This window comes from Manacus candei, unplaced genomic scaffold (assembly GCF_025592945.1).
Source record: "Manacus candei isolate 608988 ecotype Guabito, Panama unplaced genomic scaffold, ASM2559294v1 h1tg000018l, whole genome shotgun sequence".
NCBI classification, from domain to species: domain Eukaryota; kingdom Metazoa; phylum Chordata; class Aves; order Passeriformes; family Pipridae; genus Manacus; species Manacus candei.
The window spans coordinates 3,337,101-3,362,721 of NW_026138066.1; the positions used below are offsets into that span (position 1 = coordinate 3,337,101).

The 25,621-nt window shown below is 40.0% G+C and overlaps 2 protein-coding genes across 15 annotated transcripts in view; both read left to right on the forward strand.

Annotated features, from left to right (window-relative positions):
• Positions 1–3,098, forward strand: part of NR1H4 (nuclear receptor subfamily 1 group H member 4) — a 44,688-nt gene extending 41,590 nt beyond the window's left edge. For 5 of the 8 annotated variants that reach the window (XM_051784093.1, XM_051784098.1, XM_051784091.1 and 2 more), the window contains 2 exons: positions 1,009–1,122; positions 2,441–3,081. In XM_051784093.1, the coding sequence (XP_051640053.1) occupies positions 1,009–1,122; positions 2,441–2,679 (353 nt within the window). In that variant the 3' untranslated portion in view covers positions 2,680–3,081. Of the gene's footprint in view, positions 1–1,008; positions 1,123–2,440 lie in introns of all 8 variants that reach the window. The other 3 variants (XM_051784090.1, XM_051784094.1, XM_051784095.1) reach the window with 2 other exon arrangements.
• A 763-nt stretch (positions 3,099–3,861) lies between these two features.
• GAS2L3 (growth arrest specific 2 like 3) lies at positions 3,862–25,413 on the forward strand. 7 transcript variants are annotated; one of them, XM_051784865.1, is made up of 12 exons: positions 3,862–3,946; positions 4,877–4,995; positions 6,590–6,760; positions 7,511–7,639; positions 8,981–9,026; positions 10,013–10,181; positions 10,589–10,707; positions 12,413–12,554; positions 16,160–16,223; positions 16,905–17,043; positions 18,224–18,331; positions 19,047–25,413. In XM_051784865.1, the coding sequence occupies exons 5-12, from the start codon at positions 8,997–8,999 to the stop codon at positions 20,418–20,420; spliced, it is 2,145 nt and encodes a 714-aa protein (XP_051640825.1). In that variant the 5' UTR covers positions 3,862–3,946; positions 4,877–4,995; positions 6,590–6,760; positions 7,511–7,639; positions 8,981–8,996; the 3' UTR covers positions 20,421–25,413. The 7 variants fall into 7 exon arrangements, with proteins under 7 accessions (XP_051640825.1, XP_051640826.1, XP_051640827.1 ...); XM_051784864.1 differs by having other exon boundaries at positions 3,938–4,047; XM_051784866.1 differs by lacking the exon at positions 4,877–4,995 and having other exon boundaries at positions 3,883–3,946.
• Positions 25,414–25,621: the final 208 nt, after the last annotated feature.

The following is a 25,621-nucleotide window of genomic DNA, read 5'->3' on the forward strand; positions in this document are numbered from 1 at the left end:
TGGTACTCATATATGGCAACAGAGGAGGTTTCCATCTTTTCAGCCAAGGAAGGCCAAAAGGCTTTTGTTGCAGAACTGCTGGTTTGGATGTCTACACTTCATCAGTGCCACCATTTCAGAGTTGCAAGCAGCTGCTGTCAATAATCTAGTGTCTGCTCTGAGTGACTCATACATCATTTCGAAAAATAATAATTTTGATGTCACAGGACCTACTTCTCTTTTACACCAAAGAGCAGAATGGAGTACATATGTAATTTAAGGCTAACTAAGAACATTGTGACCTGATGACAAAGTCAGTAAGAGGAAGCCCCACTGACATGCCGCAGTTTGGTAACCCCAAAAGGGTTCGCTGATGGTGAGAGAATCACATAATCCCATGCTTAAATTTGGCTGGATTTTAGTTATTTATGGCTCTGTATTTTATAATACACTATTTTATGCTTTAAAGTAGTAGTAGTAGTTGCAGGCAAGTTGATCTTGGACTACAGATATACCTAGACCTAACTAAAGTTTCATGCTATATAGAAGGAGTAATTAAATGTCTCTGTGGAGATTACTGAAGCAACTGCCTGAGGCAGTTAGCTGTAGAGTAGAGTTGGGCTAGAGTTAAACCATATGCCCTGAGAGAATTCCACATTATTAATGCAGAGACAGGGAACGTGGGGACTGCTTCAAAAAGAGGAGGCAGTTAGAATATCAGACAGTGAGGAAACCATGTATGAGACTTGTCCTGAAGAGCCAGATGAACATACCTGTAGAGGAAAATTAATTATTTGAAAGACTTTGAAACCATGCAAAAAGGAATTACCAGTACTTGCCCATGTCTAGTCTGCTCTAGAAAACAAGGATATGCTCACACTTTTGTAATTGTCTTACATCAGGTCTGATTTGTGTAGTAAATTTCTCCCACCAAGACAATAATTATGAAATAAAAAATAATTGCTATATAGCAATAAATTGGATTGTTTCAATAATTAAGAAATACTATAACTTTTTTCCCTCCCACAGGTATTTCAGATGAATTCATAACTCCCATGTTTAATTTTTACAAAAGCATTGGAGAGCTAAAGATGACACAGGAAGAATATGCACTGCTCACAGCCATAGTTATCCTGTCTCCAGGTAACTTCCTATCCGGAACTAAATATTTGTGATTCTGGGAAGAAAGCACGCAGAGCGTGACCTTGCGTTCTACATGGAGTGAGCATACATGCTTATTCAGTATATTTAGTTGTTAAACCAGAAAACAAGTACACAAATCCGAACACCAAATGTCCTGTTACATCATTTTGTTTTGCATACAAGGAAAAGAGTGGTTAAATACTCTGCTTAAAAAAATTACTGATGTCTCCTCACTGCTTAGCACAACAGGCTTCTTCCTTCAGAAAATCCCATTTGGTTACATGCTCATCGCTACTGACAATTGTGGAATGTCACATTTTTAGAGGGAAATTGGGAAATCCTATAACTTAGAATAGAATAAAGCAATGAAAGTCTTCATCCTTTGTTGGACAAACACCAGATGCCAAGAGCAGAAGGACAGTAGCAAGTTGCCCTCTTGACTATTAAATTGTTGAAAACAGACTTTTTGGAAGTATTGGCATGATAGCATCTCTGCCCTCATTACAGGCTCTGCCATGAAATCTATTTCTTTGGCAACACAAAGCTAACTATCTCTACGTACAGAATATAGAGAAATTGTATAGTGCATCAAACAAACTGACTATCACAGGAATGGGAGAAGAGAAGCTTGATGCTTCGGGGTAAAAGATGGACAGTGAGGTTTCCAAATCAGGTTTCATGGAAGATGGGAAGGTGAAGCATTTCTATCACTCTCTGAGTCAATGTGTTTCAGGAAATTATTTTACATTAAAAATTTCAGTGACAAACCCCCATCCTCCTCTTTTCCTCCCTCTCCAAGTACCCAAACACATACTTCCATATGAACAAAATAAAAAGACAAGTATTTTCTAACAAAGAAATTTCATCTGAGGATGAAGATGTTTGATTTTGCCCTGGTGACCCACTTGTAACCCCTCTGTACTGGCCAAATTCCCAGGGAGTACTACACCTCCAAGGACTTATGCAGCATTGCTCAGTTGTTGCAGTGCATCACAAAACATACTCAGGTGCAGAACCACATGGGGATATGATGATAAAACCCCAGTGAAACATTGCAGAGTTAAAACACTTTGGTTTTTGAGAAAGTTAAAAGTTTTCCCTAGCCAGAAGTGGGAAGTTTACATGAAAACCCTAATGTAAAAATACAATGTTAAGCATTTTTATTTCCTCTTAATTTGAAAATAAATATTCTTGGTAGGTGTGAACATCAGTGGCACATGTAAATATTTGAATATTTTTATATTATCAGTGTAAATAATTGCAATGTATCATAGTATGTATTTGCTAACTACTTCTTTCCTTTTAAAACCATAACCAGATCGACAATACATAAAGGACAGAGATTCTGTGGAAAAGCTTCAGGAACCACTGCTGGACATTCTACAAAAATTCTGCAAACTTCACCACCCAGACAACCCTCAACACTTTGCATGTCTTCTGGGTCGTCTCCCAGAATTACGGACATTTAACCATCATCACGCAGAGATGCTGATGTCATGGAGAGTGAATGATCACAAATTCACACCACTTCTCTGTGAGATCTGGGATGTGCAGTGATGGATACTTTTTTATTTTAGGAGAAATATCTTTTTAAAGGACCACATAACATTTACTTTCATAGAAAAGTATCCCACAGTGCATTGTATCTTCTTTAATGCATTTTTATAGAAACATGACATGGGTTCATAAAAGTCATTTTGTTCACTATGCACAGAATATTGTATAGCTACCAGATCTTCACACGTGAGTATAACTTTTTCTGTATTTATACTGTCTGATCAGAAAGAGCCCACCAGCTCCTCAGAGGAACAGTTAATTCCTTCTGTGATTAAGCTGATTGGAGTTACAGTTCCTCTAGAGAAATGGGGAAATGCAAGTTTCCATTCGTATTTTTTCATTTCAGTGGTTTTTTTTGTGCTTTGCCTCTGTTAAAAAACATATTCCAGATATTTACTGTAATAAACCATATGAGATGGTAATGCCATAGTCATTTGCTGTTTAGCCATGAAATGTGTTCATATAAGGTGTGCAAGATGTTATTTCTTCACAAGAAGAAACATTATGAAATGGAGAAAAGTCACACAAAAACAAAACCCCTTTTCATAATATAACATGTAGCTTCATTTGCATTACTATTTCAAAGTAAAAATTATACAGTATCTGTACTTCGTGAAAGTGTGTCACAAAATAATGACACAAGTCATTATTTTGCTTTATGACTTCGACTGTTGGTGCTTAATGGCTCTGAAAAATAGCATCAGCAACATCCCTGGAACACGCGAATGCGTCTGGATGGTGGGCGAGGCTTCCTGACGCCAACAGGGGCTGCAGGCAGGGTGGGTAGTTTCTCCGTGCCCGGGTCCGCTCCCAGGGCCCTGAGCCCCGACGGCTCATCAGCAGCGGTGAGCCGAGCCCCGCGCTGCCGGCCGTGCGAGCAGCGCGCCGGAAGGCTCGGGGTGCAGAATGCCGGCTGCCAAAGGGCCTCTTCGGCTCTCGGCTGCTCTGCGGGCAGGTGGCCGGCTCCCTGCTCCCACCCCGATGGCCGAGGGTCCCCGGGCGGCAGCGCTGTCCCCGCGGGCCGCGTCCCCGTCAGCGAGCGCGGATCGCCGGCGCCGGGACAGGTGGGCCGGGCGCGGCCCCGCCCCCGGGCGCTGATTGGCGCTTTCGAAAGGAGCGGCCGGCGCGGCGCGGGCGGGGCTGTCCCGTCCCGTCCCGGTGTGCGGGGCCGGCAGCGCGGCGGGGCTGGTGAGTACAGGCAAGGCAAGGCAAGGCACGGCACGGCACGGCACCGGACCGGACCGGATCGCATAGGATAGCGTGGAAGGTGAGGAGCGCCTGAGCTGCGGCGGGCCCAGCCTGGGGGCCGTGGCAGGGTTCCGCTCGCGTCCGTGCCTCGGGCGCGCAGCTCCGGAACGGCGGCTCTCGGTGAGTCCCACTTGTCTGTAGGGGCAGCGCTGGAAACTCGCTGAGCGTGTCGGGGACCCCGAGCAGCGCGGACAGAGCCCGGTGTTGGGCTGAGCCCAGTCATCCGTCCAGGGGCAGCAGCTCCCATCCAGCGTCTCCGGCATGGGTGTCGGAAGGGAAAGCACCGCGAAACTTACTTTGGAGAAGGGAGAGGGGACAGTTTTTGCATAACAGCCTTCAAACCAGTCTCTCCTGTGCCCCATACAGGCGTTTGAGGATGCAGTGCTGTTTCTGTAGGAAGTTTGCTCCAGTGCTCTTGGCTAGAACACTCATTCATATTGCTTAATAAGCCGAAAAGCGTCTGGCTCCTCTCTTTGCCCAAAAGCTGGCCATGTTCCAGGGATGCTGTGTGTCACCTTTGGCATAGTATCAGATCAAGCCATGGCAAAAAGTACATGTATTCTTTTAGGATCTATAAGGCATAACTGGCCTATGCATTTGAAATTGTACTGGGTGGATCTTTCATAATAAGACAGGATTTTATATTTAAGTCAAAATAAACTCCTCCTGACTGTTGCCAGTCAGCAGCCTACTGTATGGGCATCTAGCAGTGATGCCCTCCAATGCTGCTTTGCTGGCAAAAGTCTGAGGTGGGAATGGGAGAGAGTGAGAAGAGCTTGCCTGTGAAGTCGAGAGAAGAGCTAGGGTAGTGCACCTTGTGTTAATGAGCCTCTCCCCAGACTGGATGCTCCTGTGGTAAAGGAGCCGTCTGCCTGTCTCCTGTGGAGATGCCAGCTGTTGAGATTAAGTACTCCTCCCTGATTTCAAGTGGTTTTCTCTGCTTTGACAGGTGTATCCAAGGCCTTTGTTGCCATTTGGAAGGAGAGAGTGTGCTCACTGCGTGCTCACTCACTTCATGGAGAGGCGCGGAAAGGCAGTCCCTGAGGAGAGCAATCAGCGTGCATGAATGTAAGGAGCTGGTTGCCACCTTAAAGCCCATCACCTTGGACTGACTAGTCTGGTTCTTTCTCTTTCATGGCTCTAAGGCCTCCCCAGGGAAGCAGAGCTCCTGCTGACTCAGTAGTGCAACAAAAAGTCTCTGTAATTGCTGTAGTGAGGAGGGAGTAATGCTCCACTCAATGAATCTCTTGTGCCTACCTCTTTTCTTCTGCATGTAAGAATACGTGTACCAAATAAAATCTTGACTATCCTGTAGTAGGTTTCAACAGATACTGAAATGACAGCTTCTTTCGTTTCAATGTGTTTAAAAACATGGGTTTCAGTAGGTACTGTTAAGACTAATCTAGTTTCCAGCTGCTCTGGGTGAGTCTGTTGTGGCTGCCTTTGGGTGTTGATGGAATAGATGATGTGTTATATATATTAAATATAGGGTGAAGATGTAAAAGTGTTTCTACCCAATTTTTTTTTAATGAGCCTGTTAACCCAAGGCATTTTAATGAGCCTGTGAATCCCTTTAGGTTCCACTTCAGCTAGGTCAATGGCTGCTTCATCAATGTTGGAGCTACCTATGGAGTTGAGGATTTTTTTGTTTGTTTCTTTCTTTGTAAACTGTGCAGTCAAGTAAAATGGGACTTGGACTCTGTTCATCTTGTGCTACAGAATGGGTTGTAATTAGTGTAGCATGTCTTCTTGGGTTGGGCACCAGTGAATGATCTATAAATCCTGATACAACTGATGTTAAACAGGCTATCTCATGTAGCATCTAAGAGCATGTGTTTAGCACCCTGAAGTATTTGCGTAAAGTGCTTTAGCATTTGCTGACTTTGCTGTTTCTCAGATTCCCTGAGGGCAAAATGCCAGGCATCTTTTTGGAGAGCAGAGACAGACTGTGGTCTTGCAAGGCTGTGTGGGTCATGTCCAGGGGGTGTCTGCACCCCTTTTCTTGAGAAGTGCTTGTCCCTCTGCCCCACATGTCAATAGATAGGAATGTTTTTCTCATCTCTCTTAGCTAATATTGATCCATAGCTCTAGTCCTTTATTGGAGGTTTGTTAATCTGCCAGCTGAAGGCAGTGCTTGCCTTTCCCAATGTATCATTTGGGGCTGACCACTCATCTCACAGTAAATCAGTGTTGCTGTGTTCATACAGGTGTAAGGTGTGGCTAGGTGACACTTCTCTTATCTTTCCATCCTAGAGCCATTAGCAACAGAAGTAGAGAGCTTTCTGGTGTTTCCCTGTTTTAGCAGGTGAAGCAGGGAGGGAAAACATCACCAGAAAGAGTGTTTTCTGCCCAGAAAGAGTAAGAGGAAGGGAAAGAATTATTAAAAGCATTGTTTCTGCTGTGATGAGCTTATTCAGTCTTTTGTCCCAAGGGACCTTGGGGATATCAGCTGGCATGGGAATGGCATTGCCTGAAGCTATGTGGGGGATATATTACAGTGTATTTTCATTCTGAGGTCTTTTCTTACACAAACTGTGATCTCTGAACACCAAATTCCTGTTGAATGAAGGCCAGCTGATAAAACTGGCATGTGTAGAAATTGATACAGTTCTAGCTGGAACTGCCAGATTTCAGTGTCAAATACTTACTTCATTATGTACAGCTTTTTGATGCAGGGAACCCAACCGGTTTTAGAAGAAGTCAGACTTGGTTATGACTCTGCCTGGTACTGCAGCATTCACCTCACCAGAACACCTTCTGCACCTTTGCAGGCTGACTACTTGAAGGTGGCAGACGTCTGGGTCTTCTCATCCTATGCCTCTCCCAGTAAGTGGTAAGCCTATATTAATCCGTATTCTCTGCAGTCTCAGAGCTGAACTGTTTGAGATCTGAAAATGGGTAATTGTTACTATATTACCTTTTCAACTCAAAATTCGTGCAGAGTAGTCTTTATCATCAGAGGGTTTTTTTGTTAAGTGTTATTCAGATGCCCTGATAATAAGTGAAGCCGTTTCACTTTCTAGGGAACCCTTTGGCATATGGGTTTACAAAATAACTTGTTTTAGAAGAACAGGCCCTTGAAGTTCAAGTGCCACAGTTTTCCTCAATCTCCTCTTTTTTCCTTCTTTTTTTTTTTTTGTAAGACTAGCTTTTGTTAGGCATGCCACAAAACTGCAGATGCTGAGAATTCTTGTGATAGCTGCTGTGTGAATATTTTGCTTTGTTCTTGTTTTGAGTTCTCCCTGTGAATTAGGCTGCCTTTTGTTTTCCCTTGGCAGTTAATATGCTGGAGCTCTTGTTAGCCTATATGAAGCTCCTTATTTTAATGAGACCAACATCTCTACTGGCTGGTCTGCTGTTGCTTTATTTATTTTTTTAATCAATGAAGCCTCTTACTGAGCTTCTCTTGGGACAATAGCTTTCTTATGCCAAAGGAAAATGTATTCCTGTGGACAAAGCTCTGGGAAACATAACATGCTCATTAGTAATGCTTGGTACATACCCTGCCCTTCCCTTGTTCATTCATAGAAGGAAAAATGACATCAAGGAGAGCATGTCTTTTTTTTTTTTTTTCTTTCCCTAGAAATAAAAGGAAGGGGAAAGATACCAGTTGGAGTGTCTCTGATAAAGTCTGGGAAGTGCTAGCCGTTGTGCTACAGGGAAGTGGTTTCAGCCTGAAAACGAACTGGTTGCTTGTTTGCTAGTCACAGAGGTAAGTTTGAAATGTTTGAAATGGCTGACATGTGATCTGATGTAGTGTGTGGGGTTTAAGGCAGTGGGAGGAAAAAAGGGGAAGGAAATGACATTGTTCTGCTTTTTGTGTAGGATGAAAGGGGAGAATTTTTACAAGAATTGTGTTTTCTGTGATGGGCTATTCAAGCCTTTTGTCATAGGAAGGCCAGGTTTTGCAGGACGAGAGAACAATACCATCTACATACAAAACTTAAACATCTGGGACAGGAGAGGAAAGTTACTTATTTTCAAAGGAAAACAGATGAGTTAAAAACATCTGATAATGTCTTCAGTCTGATTTTTCACTTTAATCAGTAAGACACTTTATTGCAGCTATTGAGTAACAGAGCAAGAAAGTTGTCTTTTAACTGGCTGCAAGACACAGCAGGTGTTTTTGATGTTGTAATGCCCCCCAGTACCACTGTGGAGAATTATGATGGAGAAATACCTTCTAGTACATGTGTATCTAGCAAACCTGGTAATGCTGCACATCTCTAGACCTGGAGCCTCCATGGAGAAACTTACTAATCCTCAGCCCAGTGTAGAGCTTGTGCTGGATTTTCCCATAGTTAAAAGCATTTCTGGAAAATACTGTGTTGGCTTCAGGAGAGAAAGTGTTGACTAGGTTGCCTCTAAAACTTTCCTTAAGGTTTGTTTTGCCAGGGAATTGTCCGGATAACTATATTGCTGCAATAGTTTGCAGCTGCCTGTTGAAACCTTAGGTGTATGCATGCTGCCTGGGAAGTCACAATCCCAATAGAATTTACTAAAAACATTGATTTCTCTCATGTATCTGTATAACAACCAGGTGATCTTTAAGGTCCCTTTCAACCCCCACCATTCTATGATTCTGTAAGAAAAAATCTTATTCTTCAAAATTGTTTCCTTGCTTTAATATTTTCATAATCTTCAGAGTATTTAATGTGAAGTCAGGATGCATATATCTGCCTACACACACATAAAAGATATACATGTGATAACTCAGAAGAAAAAGATGAATGCCAGTGTTGTTAAATCCAAGAATGGTTTGAAGTGTTTGTATTACACTTTGGCAGAATAAATGCCATACAGCTACTTTGGAGTAGTGTTAATCCAAAGCAAAGGCAGTTGCTACTTTGTGCTGTAATAATTGTGCCTTTATTTCAGGGCAGAGAACTGAAGTTGACTGGATCAAAACCTTAGTCACTAAGATACTTTTCTCTTTCCCCTTCCTTTCCTGATTAGACTTCTTATTTTTCCAAAACAGTACTGGTGAGTTTTTCTTGGGATTTTCATGAAAGCAGGACAAACTGTATTAAAAATCTATTCTCTTTTCCCAGAGAGAGAAACGAATGTAAATGCAGGTGACCATGCAGAATGCAGTTCAGGTAAATGTCTTTTGAAGTGTTTCAATCCTGCATACATGTATAATATATTTTTGTTTTTTTCAATGCAAAGATCTACCCTGAGGCAGATGAAATACTAGACTCCCCAGAGTTACCTCTAATTAAAAAAAAAGTTATAATTTTCCATTTTACAAGTGGAGTAATGTGACAATGAATAACCCACTGTTACTATCAGGTGACCCTTTTACTTCTTAGTGCTGTTACCTAAGAAGGTTTTGAAGTCAGAGGCTGAGATTATTAAAACATCTGTTTGGTGATTAAGAAGTGTTTTTTAAAACTTTATAGTTTTTAAAACCTCATATATGTAAAACATTCTAGTTAATTACTTAAGTATAAATAAATAAATGTATTTTTTACACACACTGAACTGAAGGAAAGTAGTTAAGAGTAGCAGAAGGACTCTGTTTTTGGGAATTTTGTACACAAAATTTCAGTGTGGTCCTTTTCTTGAAATGTAAGTTACCTGTCATTTTGAAAATATGCACTCCTGAAATGCTAAGGATTCACGTTCAATAAATGTGTTATGTTCTTGTACGTGAATGTATTTCCTCTTTTAATGTCATAATTTTTAATGATTGAAGCACAAAATCCCCCTGAAATGTTTGATCAGAGAAATCAGTAGTCTGTAGTAAATTATATGATAAACTTCAGATTTTAAGACTTAAAATGTGCTGAGGAAAAAAATCACCCACACATTTAATGCATGTTTTCTTTATTCAATATTCAAGAAAGTGTGTAATTTTAAATCTGAAAAATTCAAGAGAATGAACGCAGTAGTATTTTAACACAGGAGTTACTAATGATAGCTTCACCATCTGATTGGTGTTGTGTTGGTTTGGTGTATCTGTCCGAAGGGAAAGGAACACTTTGAATAATAGTTCTTCAGCGTAATTCAGAACCATGACTCTTTGTCATCTGACTGCAAGTATTAGAGCTTTCTGTCTTCAGCTTACTGAAATCCTCTGCAGGTGTGGTTTGGAGATGACCTTCCCTTAACTCCCCGAAGTCCTCTGACTCCCAGACACGGGCCGGGTTTGGCAGATGTGTGCCTGTATGACCAATGGATATCTGTGCGGCATGAAGCAACTTTGGTGCCTATGCAAGAAGATCTGTCCATTTGGCTGTCTGGCTTGCTGGGTGAGGTTAAAAATAAATCACTGTCTAATGAACTTCAAAGAACTTTCCAATATTCTAGTCACTGGTGACATTTAATATCTATACTACTATTGAGATGTGGCATATTTGAGTCTGAATGGCTGGGAGAATTGCATTAAAATGCATGCTTTGATTTCAGATTTTATTAGCTGCCACCTCTTAGAGGGAGGATAATTAATAATTCTAATTTATATTTCTGAATTTTGTTAGTCTAATTAAAATGTAATTAAATGGATATTTGATTTTAGTTTACTTATATATTTCCACTAATTTTCAGTCTTTAACACTGGAACGCTGTTTGGGTTGCCTCTAAATTCATATGAAACTTCTTCACCTTCTGTAGAGTAACTCTAATACTGACCTTCTTTTTTTTTTTTTTTTTTTTTAAGGAATGGAAGTCAAAGCAGAACAACTGCTAGAAGAACTTGATAATGGGGTATTACTCTGCCAGTTGGTTGGTGTTCTTCAAAACACAATTAAAAAATGTTGTAGCTCAAATAACTTAATGGTGAGTCATATCATGACTTTTAAAATACATATATAAACTCTCCAGTTGTAGGTAGTTAAGTAAGTAGTTGCCATTAAAAGGAAAGCAGATGAGTGAGGCTTCCCAAAGTAATGCTCTGTACCCTCTGTATCCAGGGACTGATTAACAATAGTGTGTTTTTGTAGATGGATAAACTGGCCTCGTGCAACAAATTACCTTCTTGCTTTGTTAATCAAATCCTAAGGTCCTTGGTTGGTCTTTAGTTTGATTTCAGTAGAAGTCTTGCCTGAGGAAGATTTAGTCCAGTTCTGGAGTTTTATCAACCCACATCAGTGTGGGTTGATAATGAGATATATGTTGGCACTTGGTAGTATGTTTTATGGCTGTACTCTAGTGTACAGATCAGCCATAAAAATATCCAAACTGATATACCTGAAGATGGACTTCAGTGTTTTGGTTGGGAATCAATGCTCAGTTGAAATGTGAATCTCAAGCAACTCTCTGTATTTGAAGTACAAAGTCATGTAAACTGGTCAAGATAACATTTGTTGAATGTACAAGTACCCTGTATAGCTACAGCAATGCTTGGATTTGTTAAACAGTAGATTACCAGCTAAATTGCCCTGGAGGACAGGAGGAACTGTTTCACTATATCCAGACCATTTTTTTAATGTTTAACTTTTACTGGTTTACCTAGTAAAATAGTTTTAAATAATGGATATTTACCAGTTAGCAGTATAATTACTAATATTAGAATTATTATTAACTGTGGGGTACAAGACAGCAGATTTAAGATGCCAAACACTATTTATACAAGAGCTATAAGGAACCCTCGAATTATGGCATCTTTTAGGTTGGAAAAGACCTTTAAGATCAGCAAGTCCAACTGCTAACCTAACACTGCCAAGTCCACTGTGAAACCTAAGTCCCTAAGTGCCACATCTCTTAAATACCTGCAGGGTTGGTGACTCAACCGCTTCCCTGGGCAGCCTGTCCCAGTGCTTCCTTACTCTGTCTACAAGAAATATGCAAGTTATCCACAACGTTAGTGATTCCTGTGGTTCTGTTGCTAAACACAACAATGCATTTCCACACTTGTATGGATTTCACTGTGTAAGCCATTGTCCATCAGATACCCAGCAAATCCTTAGGGCTCTTTAAGGAGGATGAAACGTACAACTTGTGTATCTTTGAACTATGTTTTTAGTTTTGAAGGTACCAATTTAAAAACAAGTAAGTACTGAATTGCTTTAAAGGAAACTGCTCCTTGCTCCCTTATGATTCCTTTCACTTTCTAGAAAAGGCTCTAAAATATTGAAATCTGTCAGCTAAGTATAGTTAGTTGATTTAACATTCTCTTGTTGTGCTTATTCTGCTGCTGTGAACTTAAGCTTGGGAAAGGGGAATAATTATCCAGGCCTGTGAAATCACCAGTAGGACTTCTACCCCAGCATGTGGGGAAATGGGGAAGCAACTGCATGGACAGCTTTGGGAGAGGCTGCAGAGCTAAGGATTTTTCACTCAGTGACTGTTCACAGTGATAAGATAGAATGCCTTCTATATTAGTGTAGCTTTTTTGATAGAGTACATGGTGGGTTGAACACAAAATAGTTACAACTGTTTCTGTACTCTGAATTTAGGGTGTATTTTCCTTTGCAACTATGCTTTGAAGTCTGTTGGCAATGTTGATGTGCACAATGTACTTTTTGTTTTCTTCCCCTGCCAGAATTTTCCTATGAGAAAAGTTCCATGTAAGAAGGATGCTCCATCAGGATCCTTTTTTGCCAGAGATAATACAGCCAACTTTCTTAACTGGTGTAGGGCCATTGGAGTTGAGGAGACTTATCTATTTGAATCTGAAGGTTTAGGTAAATCTTTGTTTTTGTAAGATTTACTTCCCTCTGTATGTGGATAACTACCTGGTTGGGGAGATCCCTTGTGTATAGTCTTTTGAACCTTTTCTCTTGACCGTTCCTGTCTTGTGCAAGCTACTAATGCTTTTTTTTAATTTTAAGGCAGTGTCCAAGTAAAAGCCTTGAAAAATCAGTTCAGTGACTGCTCTAACTCGCATGATGCTTTTCCAAACTTGTGGTGTGGGATGAAGCGGGGGCTGACAGCTGTGCAACAAACTTGCATGTTGTCCTTCAGTAAAAAGAAGCACTGAGAAACAGAGGAGAAAATTGTGGTTTTGCTTTCCCTGTGTGGGAAGACCACAGGGCCATGGAGTCAACTCACAATGAGATCCTTTATTTGGTATTAGAGCTCATTCTTGTTGAAGGAATCCCTCAGAATAATGCATTCATAACAGATAAATTTGATAACTACATTAGGGAGTTGTGCCTGAAGTGGCAACAGTCTGTTAGCAATTAACATTTGCTTCAGCACCTACTTGATATGCCCCTAAACCATTTGTGTTTTCTCATCCAATAAGATTGTTATAAAACTAAATATTGCCAACTGTGTTGTGTGTTGTGTGCCTGCCCCAGTGCACAGTTGGTCCCTTATAACAAACAGCTTCTAGACTGATACTTACAGATGAAATAATTTTTTTTTAACTGCTAATTAAGAGGAACTATACTTCTATCACATGGTAAAAAAAGAAATACTCTTCTACCAGCTATTATGTCAGTAAAAATTAATTAATCCAAAACTTTCTGTGGCAAGCCAATACTTTTTTGTTTGTTTGTTTTTGTTAATTTTTTTAAAATAAGCAAAATATCTGCCTGTCAGCAGAATAGTAAAAAAAATTGAAAAGTACCTTTGTTTTCAGTAATCAAATGAATTTGTCACAATATTCACAGGATTTTCTCAAAGTCTTTGTGCCATTTAATGCCATTTGCATGCTCGTTGGACTGCCAGTGCCTTCTCCACTGGATAAGTCATCTTTTAAAATAGTTGAGAAAACACCATCATTTGCATCTGTCTCACTCTGATTAACTAGTCTGGTGACTGTATCTTTTTTCAGTGCCATGAAAAACAGATGAGTAGAACTGAGCTGTAAGAAAATTAGTTTTAATAATTTTTTTTTAGTTCCTTGTATGAATCGTATTGCTTAAACATCTTAGGTCCTGTAAGTGGATGGGTAACTGGAGCCTGTTTAGCCTTCCTGAGATAAGCAGACAGGATTTCCTGGTGCTGTGGCTTTCACTCACAGCAAATAAGTGTTTTGAAGTCTGATTGTGACTCCTGACAGAAGCTTGCTTTATGGCATAAATATCTTCTGTGAGCCTTTCTGGCAGTTGAAATGAGCAGACTTGCAGCCTCCTTGATGAAACATTCTTTCCACTGATGTTTTCCATCAGACCTTCAAGCCATTCTTTATAAATGAAATAGGGGAAGGGTAATTTAACAGTTGTCTTTTTCCCATCAGATGCATATGGCAACATCTCCTGAAAGTATAGATGACTATGAAGGAAATAAATTAAGAGGGTCTAGAGACAGCAGAAAGGAAGAGTAGACATCATGGGATACCCTTTGACATCAAGCCAAAATAAATATCTTGATTTCTGCTAGGGGTATATTTGGATTTTTCTCTTTTGGGTTCAGGCAAATTAAAAGACTTCTGGCAAACACACACACTCAGAGAAAAGATATTAGGTGACCTCTAGTAACTTTTAAATTATGGCTGTGTCAACTTTCTATTCTAGATTTATCCTTCATAATCAGACCTTTTAAAAAGCAGACTTACAAAATGGAGTAGATGATGTAAAGGGAATCTGACTTCATACTCAGCTTATACTTTAGGAAACACTTCAGTGTTATTTAAATCAAAGCAATTTTAAATATCAAATTGAACATCAGAAAGATGTCAGCTTTCATCTGTAAATATAGAGCAGGCTCAGGTTTCTCTTCAGAGGGAATTTCCGGTTTCTACTGAGTATTGTTAGTACATGGTGTGAAGAAAGTCAGACTTGTTCACATAGATGTTCTACAACTTATCTGGTTTCTTATACTTGATGGTAGTGGGGAAAGGAATGGTGCTGTGTGTGGGTTGAGGCAAGTTGAATGACCTTTCTCCCAGTCTTTGATTTTTGAGTTTTTAGGCAATATTCCTACGTACTTAAGAAAGCACAGGGATCGTCTGTTTTCTAAAGCATTTGTACAACTGTTCTTAGAACATATTGAAAGAATCTCGATTTTGAGGCTTGTATGGGGACAGAGGAGGAAGTAGTTGCTTGTGCGTGAGGTTTTAAACTATTTTCTTTCTCTGTTCTTGGCCTTGTTTCTTTTTGCTTTTTCTTGCACACCTAAAGATGGAACTTTCAAGAAACCAAAACAGACATTGTTTTCCTTCTGCCTCTTCCATTCTTCAGTGCAACAGTAGAAATAATTGAATGTTTCCATTTCAAAGTTCTTAAGAAAACCCAGACTTGCCACCATCATATTCACATTGCTTAGCTATCACTCTTGCATCTCATTCTTCAGCTCTCCTGATAATCATTTAGTGTGCCTACAAGATCAAGTTCATATAGCTGCTAGAGCTGCTCTGAATTGAGGGGTGTGAAGCAGCCTCTGCTTTGGGCACTAGCTGAGTTACTATGGACAAGTCTTTGAGAAGCAAAGCCTTGCGCAAAACTGTGCTACTAACGTATCTGAAAGTGTGTTGCTGCTTCTCTGTGATCACAGCTAGTATCTCATGTTTGAATCTGAGCATTTGTATTTTAAACCAGCATTGTTCTCCCCTCCTTCTTATGCTCAGGGGTTTTGACCACCCTTTTCAGATACAGCCTCACAAAGATGCCAAATTCTGAAGAAAACCTCTTGGTGGATGGGGCAGGAGGTTTGGGCTGCTTGGGAGGGGGTAAAATGATGAGGTACAGGAGCTGCCACTGACAAAGTGGTATCTTCTAGTGGAACTGGATGAATCTGCCATATGGATGGACACTGCTGGCACCTGGAACATTTAAAATTATAAGAAAAAAGATCTGTTGCTAACTGAAATGGTAGCAGTCACCCAGACTGTTCTTTCACAGCCAAGGGACTAAACCGCTTAGGCTGACTGGCTATGTAGCCAACCACTTGGTCCTTCACAGTGTATCCTCCTATGGATGTTAACCTATAGAGTGCCTGTGCCTATCTGTCTGTATGCATGAGCATATTTTCCTATTTGCAGTTGCTAAATGCTTTTCATCTTTAAGACTATGATAATGTATTTGGGGGTAGGGAAAGCTCTCAGATCTCTTTCTTTCCTGTTCTCATCAAGAAAGAAGATCATAAAACCAAATAAAACATAATTCTCCTAGAAAGAACAGTTTGATTTCAGGAATGCCAAGATGCATTTAAGGACTTTATGAAATAGAAAATTAGAGTTGGAAAGCATATAGTGCTTTGTCAATGATAATGTAACTTGCCCCTGGGTAAAATGGGAAATTGTAGGCATCTATACCTCATCTTCTCTTCTATGTACCTAATTGCATAGGCCTTGCTGCAATAAATATGAACTGTAACTCCTCTTCGTTCTCTTCCCTTTTAGTTTTGCACAAGGATCCAAGACAAGTGTATCTTTGTCTGTTGGAAATTGGACGCATTGTATCCAAGTACGTGAACTGCACATAATCTTAACAAGAAATTGAAGAATACATCCTATTTAGTAAAAACTAAGACAAAGTTAAGACAATCTGTGGTCATTTAGTGCAATGCAGTGGATGTTAATTCCTCACAAAAAGTAATGAGTGGTTTTTCTAGGACCATCATATAATATGAATATTTTTTCAAATAATTATCAGACCTTTTCAGGGAGAGGCACTGTTCCATGCTGCCTTTTATAGTTGAGTGTTTAAGTTATACATTCAACTTATAGATATGTATACCTCTTGGAAGAACTCAGTGAACATTAAAGATTATTTTAAGGGGTATAATTTTTCATCTTTTTGGCAGGTATCTCTTTGTTCTCTACATTTAGACTTTTGATTTATTTCTAGTGCAGAGCTGGAAGCTTTAAGATAGTTTATCTAAATTGGTTGTGACCTAAATTATGTAATTTTGACAGTATTTTTACTTCCTTCTCTGGTAACACCAAGGCCACCTTAAGGAAGACTTCTGCTAAAAACTCAGAACTGCTCCTTCTCTTTGGATTATCAAGGCAGTTATCCCTCTGACTGATTTAGTGCTGTGCCATGTCAGCCAAACCACTTAGAATTTTGCAAATTTGTTAATATCAGTTTCTTTCCGTTTTCTTTAGTAAATTAGCAATTAAACTCTCTACTTTGGTATTTGAGGTATGGAGTTGAACCTCCTGTACTTGTAAAACTAGAGAAGGAAATTGAGCTAGAAGAAACCCTACTGATGACCTCTGGGCCACCATCACCTATTAGCGCAGCAAAGTCGTGTTGTCACCATGGGGAGCTACATGAGGCAGTAAGTACTTCTTACTTAGTGTGATATGGGCTTTAAATCAAGCTCTTAAGTTTTGTACTTGTATGATCTGGCTCAGTAAGCATTGGCTGGTTTTCATCTAATATGTTAGCCTCTTTAAACAGAAAACAAAAGTGTATGCACCTCTTTTTATAATTTTTTTTTGTTTGTTTTTGTTTTATAAAGACAATGCTGTTCTATATGTTTTGGAGTAAATGCCTTTGTGCATATAACCCACCTTGAGTTCCTTTCCCCTGCTCCCTTTTCATTGCTTCTTTGAGTATAAGAAATAATCTCATTCAGTTTTTCTGGTGTGTCAATATCCTATGACTGCAATGAATGCTTCTCTTCAATTTGATGTTTTCCTAAAACTTTATCAAATGTTAAAGTAGGCTTTGATGAAACTCACAACAGCTTGTGAATTGGTCCGAAAGAAATTACGAGTAATTTTCCGATTTGCTTAAAAATGCATGTTAAGTCTTTAAAATTCATTTGTTTTAAAGGTCCTCTTTGTAGTAATGTAAAAATTCTGTTTCTTTGGGAACGTCAGCCACCAAGTCCTTGCTCTCTCTCAAAACTCTCACTGTTTTTTCTTCTTGGCAATAGTCTTGACCTTCCAATTTATTACATTTCTAAATGGCTCTAAGAGACGCATCTTCTCTAACCTGGCACATATCTGGGGACTACCTTTCTCCTTTTTTCAGTGGTTTCCTTCTTGGTCATCTCACAGAAGATTAACTTAGCCTAACAGAAATTTGGGGAGAATGGTGAAGTAGCTCTGAGCCAGGTGTAGCAATGGATTTGGTCACAAGAGAGACCCAGGCATTCGTTTCAGTTTCTAGAGACCATAAGAGTGTCTTTACAAGGTTGTGGTTAGAAATGAGGCTACTATGCATAGAAGTATAGACTTGTCTTAATACCAGAATTGGAAATAACAGAAAATTGAAGAAATCAAAAAAATTGGATTAGAACAACTCAAAATATTTGTCTGTACATACAATTTGTTCTTTCTTTTAATTTTTTATTCTACACTCTGTATCTTTATGTAGCTGAGATTTTCTTGTGAAGGAAGAGAATTCAAGTATTTTCTTATATTATGGGCTGAAGATATTGGTGTCTTTTCTTGTATTCAACACATGCTTCTTTCAAAAGACTAACAAATACTTTCAATTTTAATAACTAGGTAAAACATATAGCAGAAGATCCTCCCTGCAGTTGTTCCCATCGGTTTTCAATTGAATACTTATCAGAGGGACGTTATAGACTTGGAGATAAAATACTCTTCATAAGAGTAAGTTGTTTTTCAGAACTCCAACTTATGTTTCTACTGGGGAGAGAAATGCTTTTAAGTGGAATACCTCATTTTTATGGTGTTGTTTTAGAGTCACAGAATTATTTGGGTTGGAACAACTTGCCATTCAATCACCTATTCAAAGTAGGTGTAGTTACTTTGATCTTACAACTATTCATTTTACAATCACATTAAAAAAAGTTAATGCTTTTCTGTGGTGGTTTTAAAATTTCAACAATTATTTGCAATATAAATAAGGAAATGTCATGGAATATCCTGAGAACGTTGACTGTTCAAAACCTCCACTCTTGGAGTTTATAATTTTCAGGATAATTAAGTACTCTCTTCAGCAATCATAAGAGATTGTGTTACAGGGGCATCTATAATTTGAACAAAACCTGTATCCAAAACTCTAAATACTAAATGAGGATGCTTACAGAATGGTTAAAATGTCTTCTGTAAAGATGCTTCCATTATTTGCAGATGTGTAATGACTGTCTCTACAGGAGAAACTATCTAATAAAATAATTGGGAAGCATAAACCTTGTTTATCGCATAATTTCTCTCTTTTAAAAGGTTTCTCTATAAGAAAGGAGGTGCTATTTTTAGGTAATTTCAATAGATGGTAATGTAAGCTGAAGACCTAATGCCGCATAAAACAAGACAGAAATTTCTCTTGTCCTTCTGTTTCCAACCCCTCTTCCTCCATTCTCAGATGCTACATGGCAAGCACGTGATGGTACGTGTTGGTGGAGGCTGGGACACTCTTCAAGGTTTTCTGCTCAAATATGATCCATGCCGAGTGCTTCAGTTTGCAACTCTGGAACAAAAAATCCTTGCGTTTCAGAAGGGGGTCACCAGTGACAGTACCCCTAACTCATCAGCTAGGAATCAGGAGCCTCCTGTTATGAATCCAATGTCAGCTGTCAATATGTTTCAAAAGCAGCCATTAAAAGTCACTACTCCTGTTTTAGCTGTTGGGGCTGGTGCCAAGAAGGCTTTATCTAAACATCCTCAGTCCCCTGCTCTGGCATCACCAAGAGTGCCAGTGCCCCCATCTTCCACAGCCAAGTCATCAGCAGTCAGGTCCAAATTGCAAGGGTCTTCAGCAACAGGTGTGCAGTCTCCTTTCAAAACATTAGCTGGTACCTCAAAGAAACTGGAGTCTCCTGCATGCAGCTCACCAGCTTCTGCTTCTTCACAGCCTGTAAGCAAAAGTTCTTCATGTGCAGGAACAAGAACAGCTCTAGTTCCCTCCGAAACAGTGCGCAAACGTATTTGGTCCCCCGATGCTCCCAAGGTGAAATTTGCCCGGCCTCAGGGCTCCGCAGCACCAGCACTCCATCCTACCCTCTCATCCTCTAAAAAACAGCCGTCTCATTTGTCTGAGACAGCTGAAATGATGGCTTCAAAACAGAAGCGTGTCCCTGCTAAATGCAAACCTGTATCTATCACTAAAACCAAAGCGAATTCAGTCGCTCCGAGGGCTGCTCGGCCGCCTGTGACAAATCTGCGTGCTGTTGCCAAGTTTGCGCATTCTCAGCAGCTCCTTGCAAAACCTCCTTCTGAAAATGCTATTCAGATCTCGGGAGCTGCGTCTCAGAATCCTCAGAAAGCCCTACGGACAACTTCTGACCTGGCAAAGAATTTGAAAAGTGCATCGGTCCTCTCCGCTTCTGCACCTTCCCTCGCAGTTAGCAAAGCATCAAAGTCACCACCTTCACTGATACCTACAAACAAACACGTATCATCAGCTGTCAGTAAGCAGCCGAATGTCAGTAATCCCAGTCTGGTTGGGCCCTCTTTATCCAAACCTCCTGAACGTACCCCCTTATCTGTTGTACGACTTCCTCAAACTTCTGCCAAAGTGGCAATGACCAAAAAGTCGGCACAGCCTTCCACAAAAGGTCAGCCTTCAGCCAAAACCTTACAAACAAACAAAAGTCTGGCCCCAGCAGCCAAGAAGCCTCTCCCGAAGGAACAGTCATGTAACAAAGGCACACCTGGTGTGTCAAAAGTTCCTCTTGTGAAGAGCAGGCAAGATGATCACTATTTTGTTATGACAGGGAGTAAAAAGCCCAGAAAGTAAACTTATTTTCTTCAAAATAAGTTTATAAAACACTGCGGACAAGAAAAAAAATGTTAAATAACACTACATTTAACATGAAATATTAGGTATAACCTACATTTTGCTGCATAACTTACTGTAAGAACTGTGTTTATTTTGCAATTAGAAACTTCTATTTGGATATATTTAGAAGTGAGCTTGCTTACTGTTTAGCACTGTGGAATAGAAAATATTCCTGACCTGCTGTAAGAAAAGTGGGTGTGCTGGTTTAAAAGTAAACTAGAGGTAGAAGTGAATGCAACTCAACAGAGATTACAAGTCAGAGTTACAATTTCCCAAAAAGAGATTACAATAAATGAAATGATACAGAGAAAACTGTTTTTCACCCCCCCCAAACAGATATATAACCCTGGGACAAGAACAGAACAGTGTTTAGTGGCCTCTGTGCTGATCACTACGTGGCCTCCCTGACTGTAAAGTATAAGGAAAAGAAAACCTGTTAGTTCAGATGATGGTGGCAGTTCTGTTGAAATAATGAGCACAGTCTTGTCGAGAGTGGCAATGGCAGTCCTGTTGGAGTTCTGGTCCTCTGGATATGATGAGTGGTACCAGAAGTTCCAAACCCCAAAGTTTATATATGCTCAAGTTCAGGTGGTAATGCACGGTTCCTCCTCCAGGGCGGGGAGTTTCACAGTGGGTGATTTAACTCTGTTAGTCATGGGATATTTTTGGAGTCTTTGATTTTTGAAGTCTAAGTGTCGCAGCTGCCTATTATGCCAGTCCAGTATGGCCCATTAGCAGAGGTGACTCCTCAGGCTGGGTGAGAAGGCGTTAATGCCTTTCCGAAGGGGAGTTATTGCAGCTGAGTCATTGGTGTGAAAACAAAAGAACACTTCACAGCCTCGCAGGGTTTATTTAACACCCAGCTGGTAGCCTTAGGTGCCAGGTGTGCCCTGGGCAGCTGCTGCAAACGGTCCATTATTAACAGTCCATCACAAATGACATAGAGTGTGTAGAATGCACAGTTTTGGTTATACCCACATAGTGATAAACTGGTCCCAGCCCTTGTACAGCCCTTGTAGGACAGCAGGAGAGAGGAAAGGGGAGCTAAGGCTGCTGCTCATTTTCAGTGGAGCGAAGTCTGCACAAGAAACAGCTACCCAGGGCAGAGCCTGAGTGACTCTGGTGGTTCTGGCATGTTTGCATCAAGGCCCATGGCAAGCAGTAGAGCTGTGCTCTACTGTAACATTTGTAATACCTCAAACAAAACAACGGTTTTTGGTTCACTGGTGTCCCACAATCCAAATTTGGGTCACCTGCATGTATTAGAAAGAATCTCTATTCATGTTTAGATTTTACAGATGTTGTTATCAGTGTTCACTGTGCCCCCCATATGCCTTCTTCAGCTCTCTTGGAAGTGGAGCTTTCTTGGTCTATGTTAAATTGGACATGGAAAATCGTGGCCTTGATTGCTTGCTCTCATTGTGCCTTAGTCTCTCAAATTCATAAAAGATCTCTTCAGTGAGCAATACTACCTCTAAAACCCAGGGCAGACAAATTTGCTTAGTCCATGCTCTAATCTGATTATAAGTGAGCCCAGGCTTTCCTAGAAAGCTCTTGCTGCATTAAGATATGTTCCTGAGTTCCTGGTAGGACATTTTCCCCTGGGCTGGAGCCCTACACTAGCTGCTGCTCCCACGTTGCAGCCCCAAAGCAGCTCCAGCTGCAGCAACACTGAGCTGCAAGTACTGACCTGCACTGGCAGAGTCTTACTGCTCTGCAGGAATGGCCTTTGCATGTAAGGCTGAATCATTAAATACTTTTCTCAGTGCTACAGGTTCATTTTTGTAGGCACTCTTAGTCTGCGGTGGCCTTTTTTGTTTTATTTATGGAGACCTTCTTACTGACTCTTCTCTATTACTCTCTGGAGGTGAGGGGTAATGCCTGTAAACCTCTTAAAATGCCAGAAAGCTATGCATTGTTTACACTCAACTCTGAAGGCTTTCAGTGTGTTAAATGTCTTACCCTTAACAGAAGGAGCTTCATGGTAGATTAAAAACTACTGTCTTTGGGAGTAGCACTGTTTGGGTTTTTTTGGGTTTAATGAACAGTCATTCCTGCAAACACTGAGAAGCAGTGAAGGTCTGTGAAGAGACACTGCTGACTTCCACAGATCATCACTTCTCTCCATTCCCAGTCTATTTATGGGCAGGAGCAGGTGTGACTGCCAGATCGGCTCCTGGATGGTCAGACAAGAAAGTTTCCTAAAAAGGACAACAGTTTCTGCTGTTATGAGGTTTTATTGGTTTTGGTTTGTTTTTTTTTTTCCCTGGAACTACAGTAAGCAAGCATCATGAACTGAGTTCTCATGCATGGCTAAGTCACTGAGCTGCCTTTCTGAGCACCTTGTTAGCTTTTTTTATTTTATTTATGATTCTATTTATGCATATCTACTGTACCATACTGCTTACAACCTGCTGGGAGTAAACAGTAAAAACCAATATGCAAATTGTCAGAGGAAAACAGATCACTTTTGATAATGTGGACACAAGTCCCACAAGCTCACATACAAAGTTGTATGTTTGGGAAGGCCTTAGGCTTACTTATTTTATAAGTACACCGGTCAAAGCCACTGCTACAAATGTTAAGAAAAGTATTGACTGTAGTGGATTGCTGTCAGGTTTGATAAATTTGGCACATGGTTTTATATGCTGAAAGCATTTTACAGTAGATGACTTGCTTTTGATTTTTGGACATCCAAATAGTGAGCTACATGCGATATATCTCATGCAGATTAATAGCTGAATTGCTGGGGTTTCTTTCTGAGTCTGGCTGAGATGGAGTTAACTTTCTTCATAGCATCCTATATGGTGCTGTGTTTTAGATTTGTGGCTAAACCGGTGTTGATAACACACCAGTGTTGCTGAACAGCACTTGTCAGGGTCAAGTCTTTCTTTTTTCTGCTCTGCCCCCCAGTGAGTAGGCTGGGGGTGGGCAAAAGATTGGGAGTGACATGGCTGTGACAGCCAACCCAAGCTGGCCAAAGGGCTATTCCATATCATATATCATCACCTCAACAATAAAACCAAGGAAGAGGTGGAGAAAGAAGGGGGAGCAGGGTGGGTGGCTTTCAAGGTGGCTGTTTGCCAACTGGCTTGGCATCAATCTGCATGTGGGAGGTAGTGAGGGATTGCCTTTGCATCACTTGGTGGTTTATTTTTTTTATATCTTTCCTTCACTTATTAAAATGTCTTTATCTCAGCAAGTGAGTCCTGCTTTTGCTGCTCTTCTCTCCCTCGTCTTGCTGGGGATAAAGAGAGATGAGGGGAGCAGCAGCTGCATAGGTGTTTGGTTGCTGGCTGAGGTCAACCCACAATATTTTTGAACCATTTACAAGGTTTTTAGTAGCAATTTAAACACTGAGACTCTTGGATCTCAGTGTAAAGCAATTTTAACATCTACCTTTTTGAACTACAGAGAAAATGTGATCTATTATTTCATGTAAAAAATTGATTTTTATGGTTCAAAATGACATAAAAAGCATAAGCTTTTACAGTTGAAACCTTTTTCAGCTAATCTAAAGATCATTCCTCTGTTACACATGGATAGACTTGGTTTGATTTTATTATAAAAATAGTGTATTTGAGCGTGGTTCAACTTCTGTGAATATTGTAGTCTTCACCTGTATAGTCATATTCTAACTACAAGTGTCATGTAACATGAGGTGAACCAAGAATAAGATGTAACAAAGTACCTCCTAATGGGAATACATACTATTTTTGCAATGTTTATATTGCCAAATAGCAAGTCTAATCTTCAGCTTGTGCTACTTTTTGTGAGGGAAAGATAATTTGGAGCAAGAATCTGACTGAATTCTTCATGTCATATCAATGTCCTTCTGTATGAGTACTTATTTTGAATAAACATACACTGCACCTTTTTAGGTGCACACATGTTTTTAGTCCTCATGTCTTTTTGTGGGAAGGGAAAGAGAATGTATTTCAGAAGGTTTATGTTTTCTCTCTACCACCACATAAATGGTATCTCAGGCTGTGATAAAGACATAAATAGCTGCATCAAATCCATTGCTTTGTTTGGAGTTCAAGACGTTTTATTCTGATCCTGTTTTCAATATGACTAATTGTGTAGAAGGGGCTTTCTATTCATCCCTAGCTGACAGAGAGCCCAAGTATTTTCAGATATACCTCTGAGAGTTTTATTATTTGCAGCTCCACTTGAAATATAAAGCACTTGTGTGCTAATATTTTCCATGCTTACATCTTGTCAGCAAACTTTAGACTCATCTCTGTGTTTGTCGCTATCAATAACAGAAACCTAATTAGTTTTTTTGAGAAGTGAATTGAGTCTTCTCACTGGAGCCACCTAATGAACTTTTTTTCCCCCTTCCCTATTTGATTTTTTAAAAATCTTTTAATATCTGCATTTCTCTGCCTGTTCCAGTGTCTTCAGTTCCTGCCAGTCCGATGCTAGTGCCTGATCATGTAGATACACTTATGCTTCCACTTCAGCTTTGTCTGGTCACATTCTTGTGGCATCTACCTTACTTTTTCCTACAGGACCAAGTTCTGTAAAGATGTTAGTTGCAGCTTTCTTTTAAGACATGATGTTACAGCTGGCCAATAAAATACGAAGACAGTCCAAGACTGTCTCAGGTAAGTGTCCTAACCCTTACCTATATATACTAACCAAAAAACCCATACATATATATATATATGATAAAATTCAAGGCAGTTTTCCATGTAAAACTTTGAACAGCTATAGCTTTGAACAGCAAACTCTACAGCTTCTTTTCTATTTCCCTACAGGGAAACTGAAATCTGTTTGTTAGATGAGCGAGAGCTATGGGGCCATCTGGTGTCTATGAGTTTTATAGAGGCTACTCTGGCAATGTAAACTCTTTAACTTCTCTTGAAGTCCACAGGCAAAACTTTTCTCTTTGATTCCAATGAAACCTTTTAGCTGGCAAAATCCAGACTTGGCAAGCAATAAATACTGCAAGAAATGTTTAATTCTGTAAGACCCTTTCATTTCAGGCAAATACATTCTTGAAAACCTTTTCATTATTTTCTTTTTTTTTTTAAGAGCTGAGATTGAAGATCACTTCCTTACTAAAACTTTTTAAAAATGAATTGTGTGAAATGTAAATAAGCTGAACATTTTGTACATTTCAGATATCATTAAAATATTTGAGAGGTAGATCT

Excerpts from the sequence above, each read along its gene's own strand:
- GAS2L3 (XM_051784865.1), top strand. The coding sequence starts at position 8,997 with ATGCAGGTGACCATGCAGAATGCAGTTCAG. Across the intron at positions 10,182-10,588 it reads TTGGCTGTCTGGCTTGCTGG|GAATGGAAGTCAAAGCAGAA; the intron begins GTGAGGTTAAAA and ends TTTTTTTTTAAG. Across the intron at positions 12,555-16,159 it reads ATTTGAATCTGAAGGTTTAG|TTTTGCACAAGGATCCAAGA; the intron begins GTAAATCTTTGT and ends CTTCCCTTTTAG.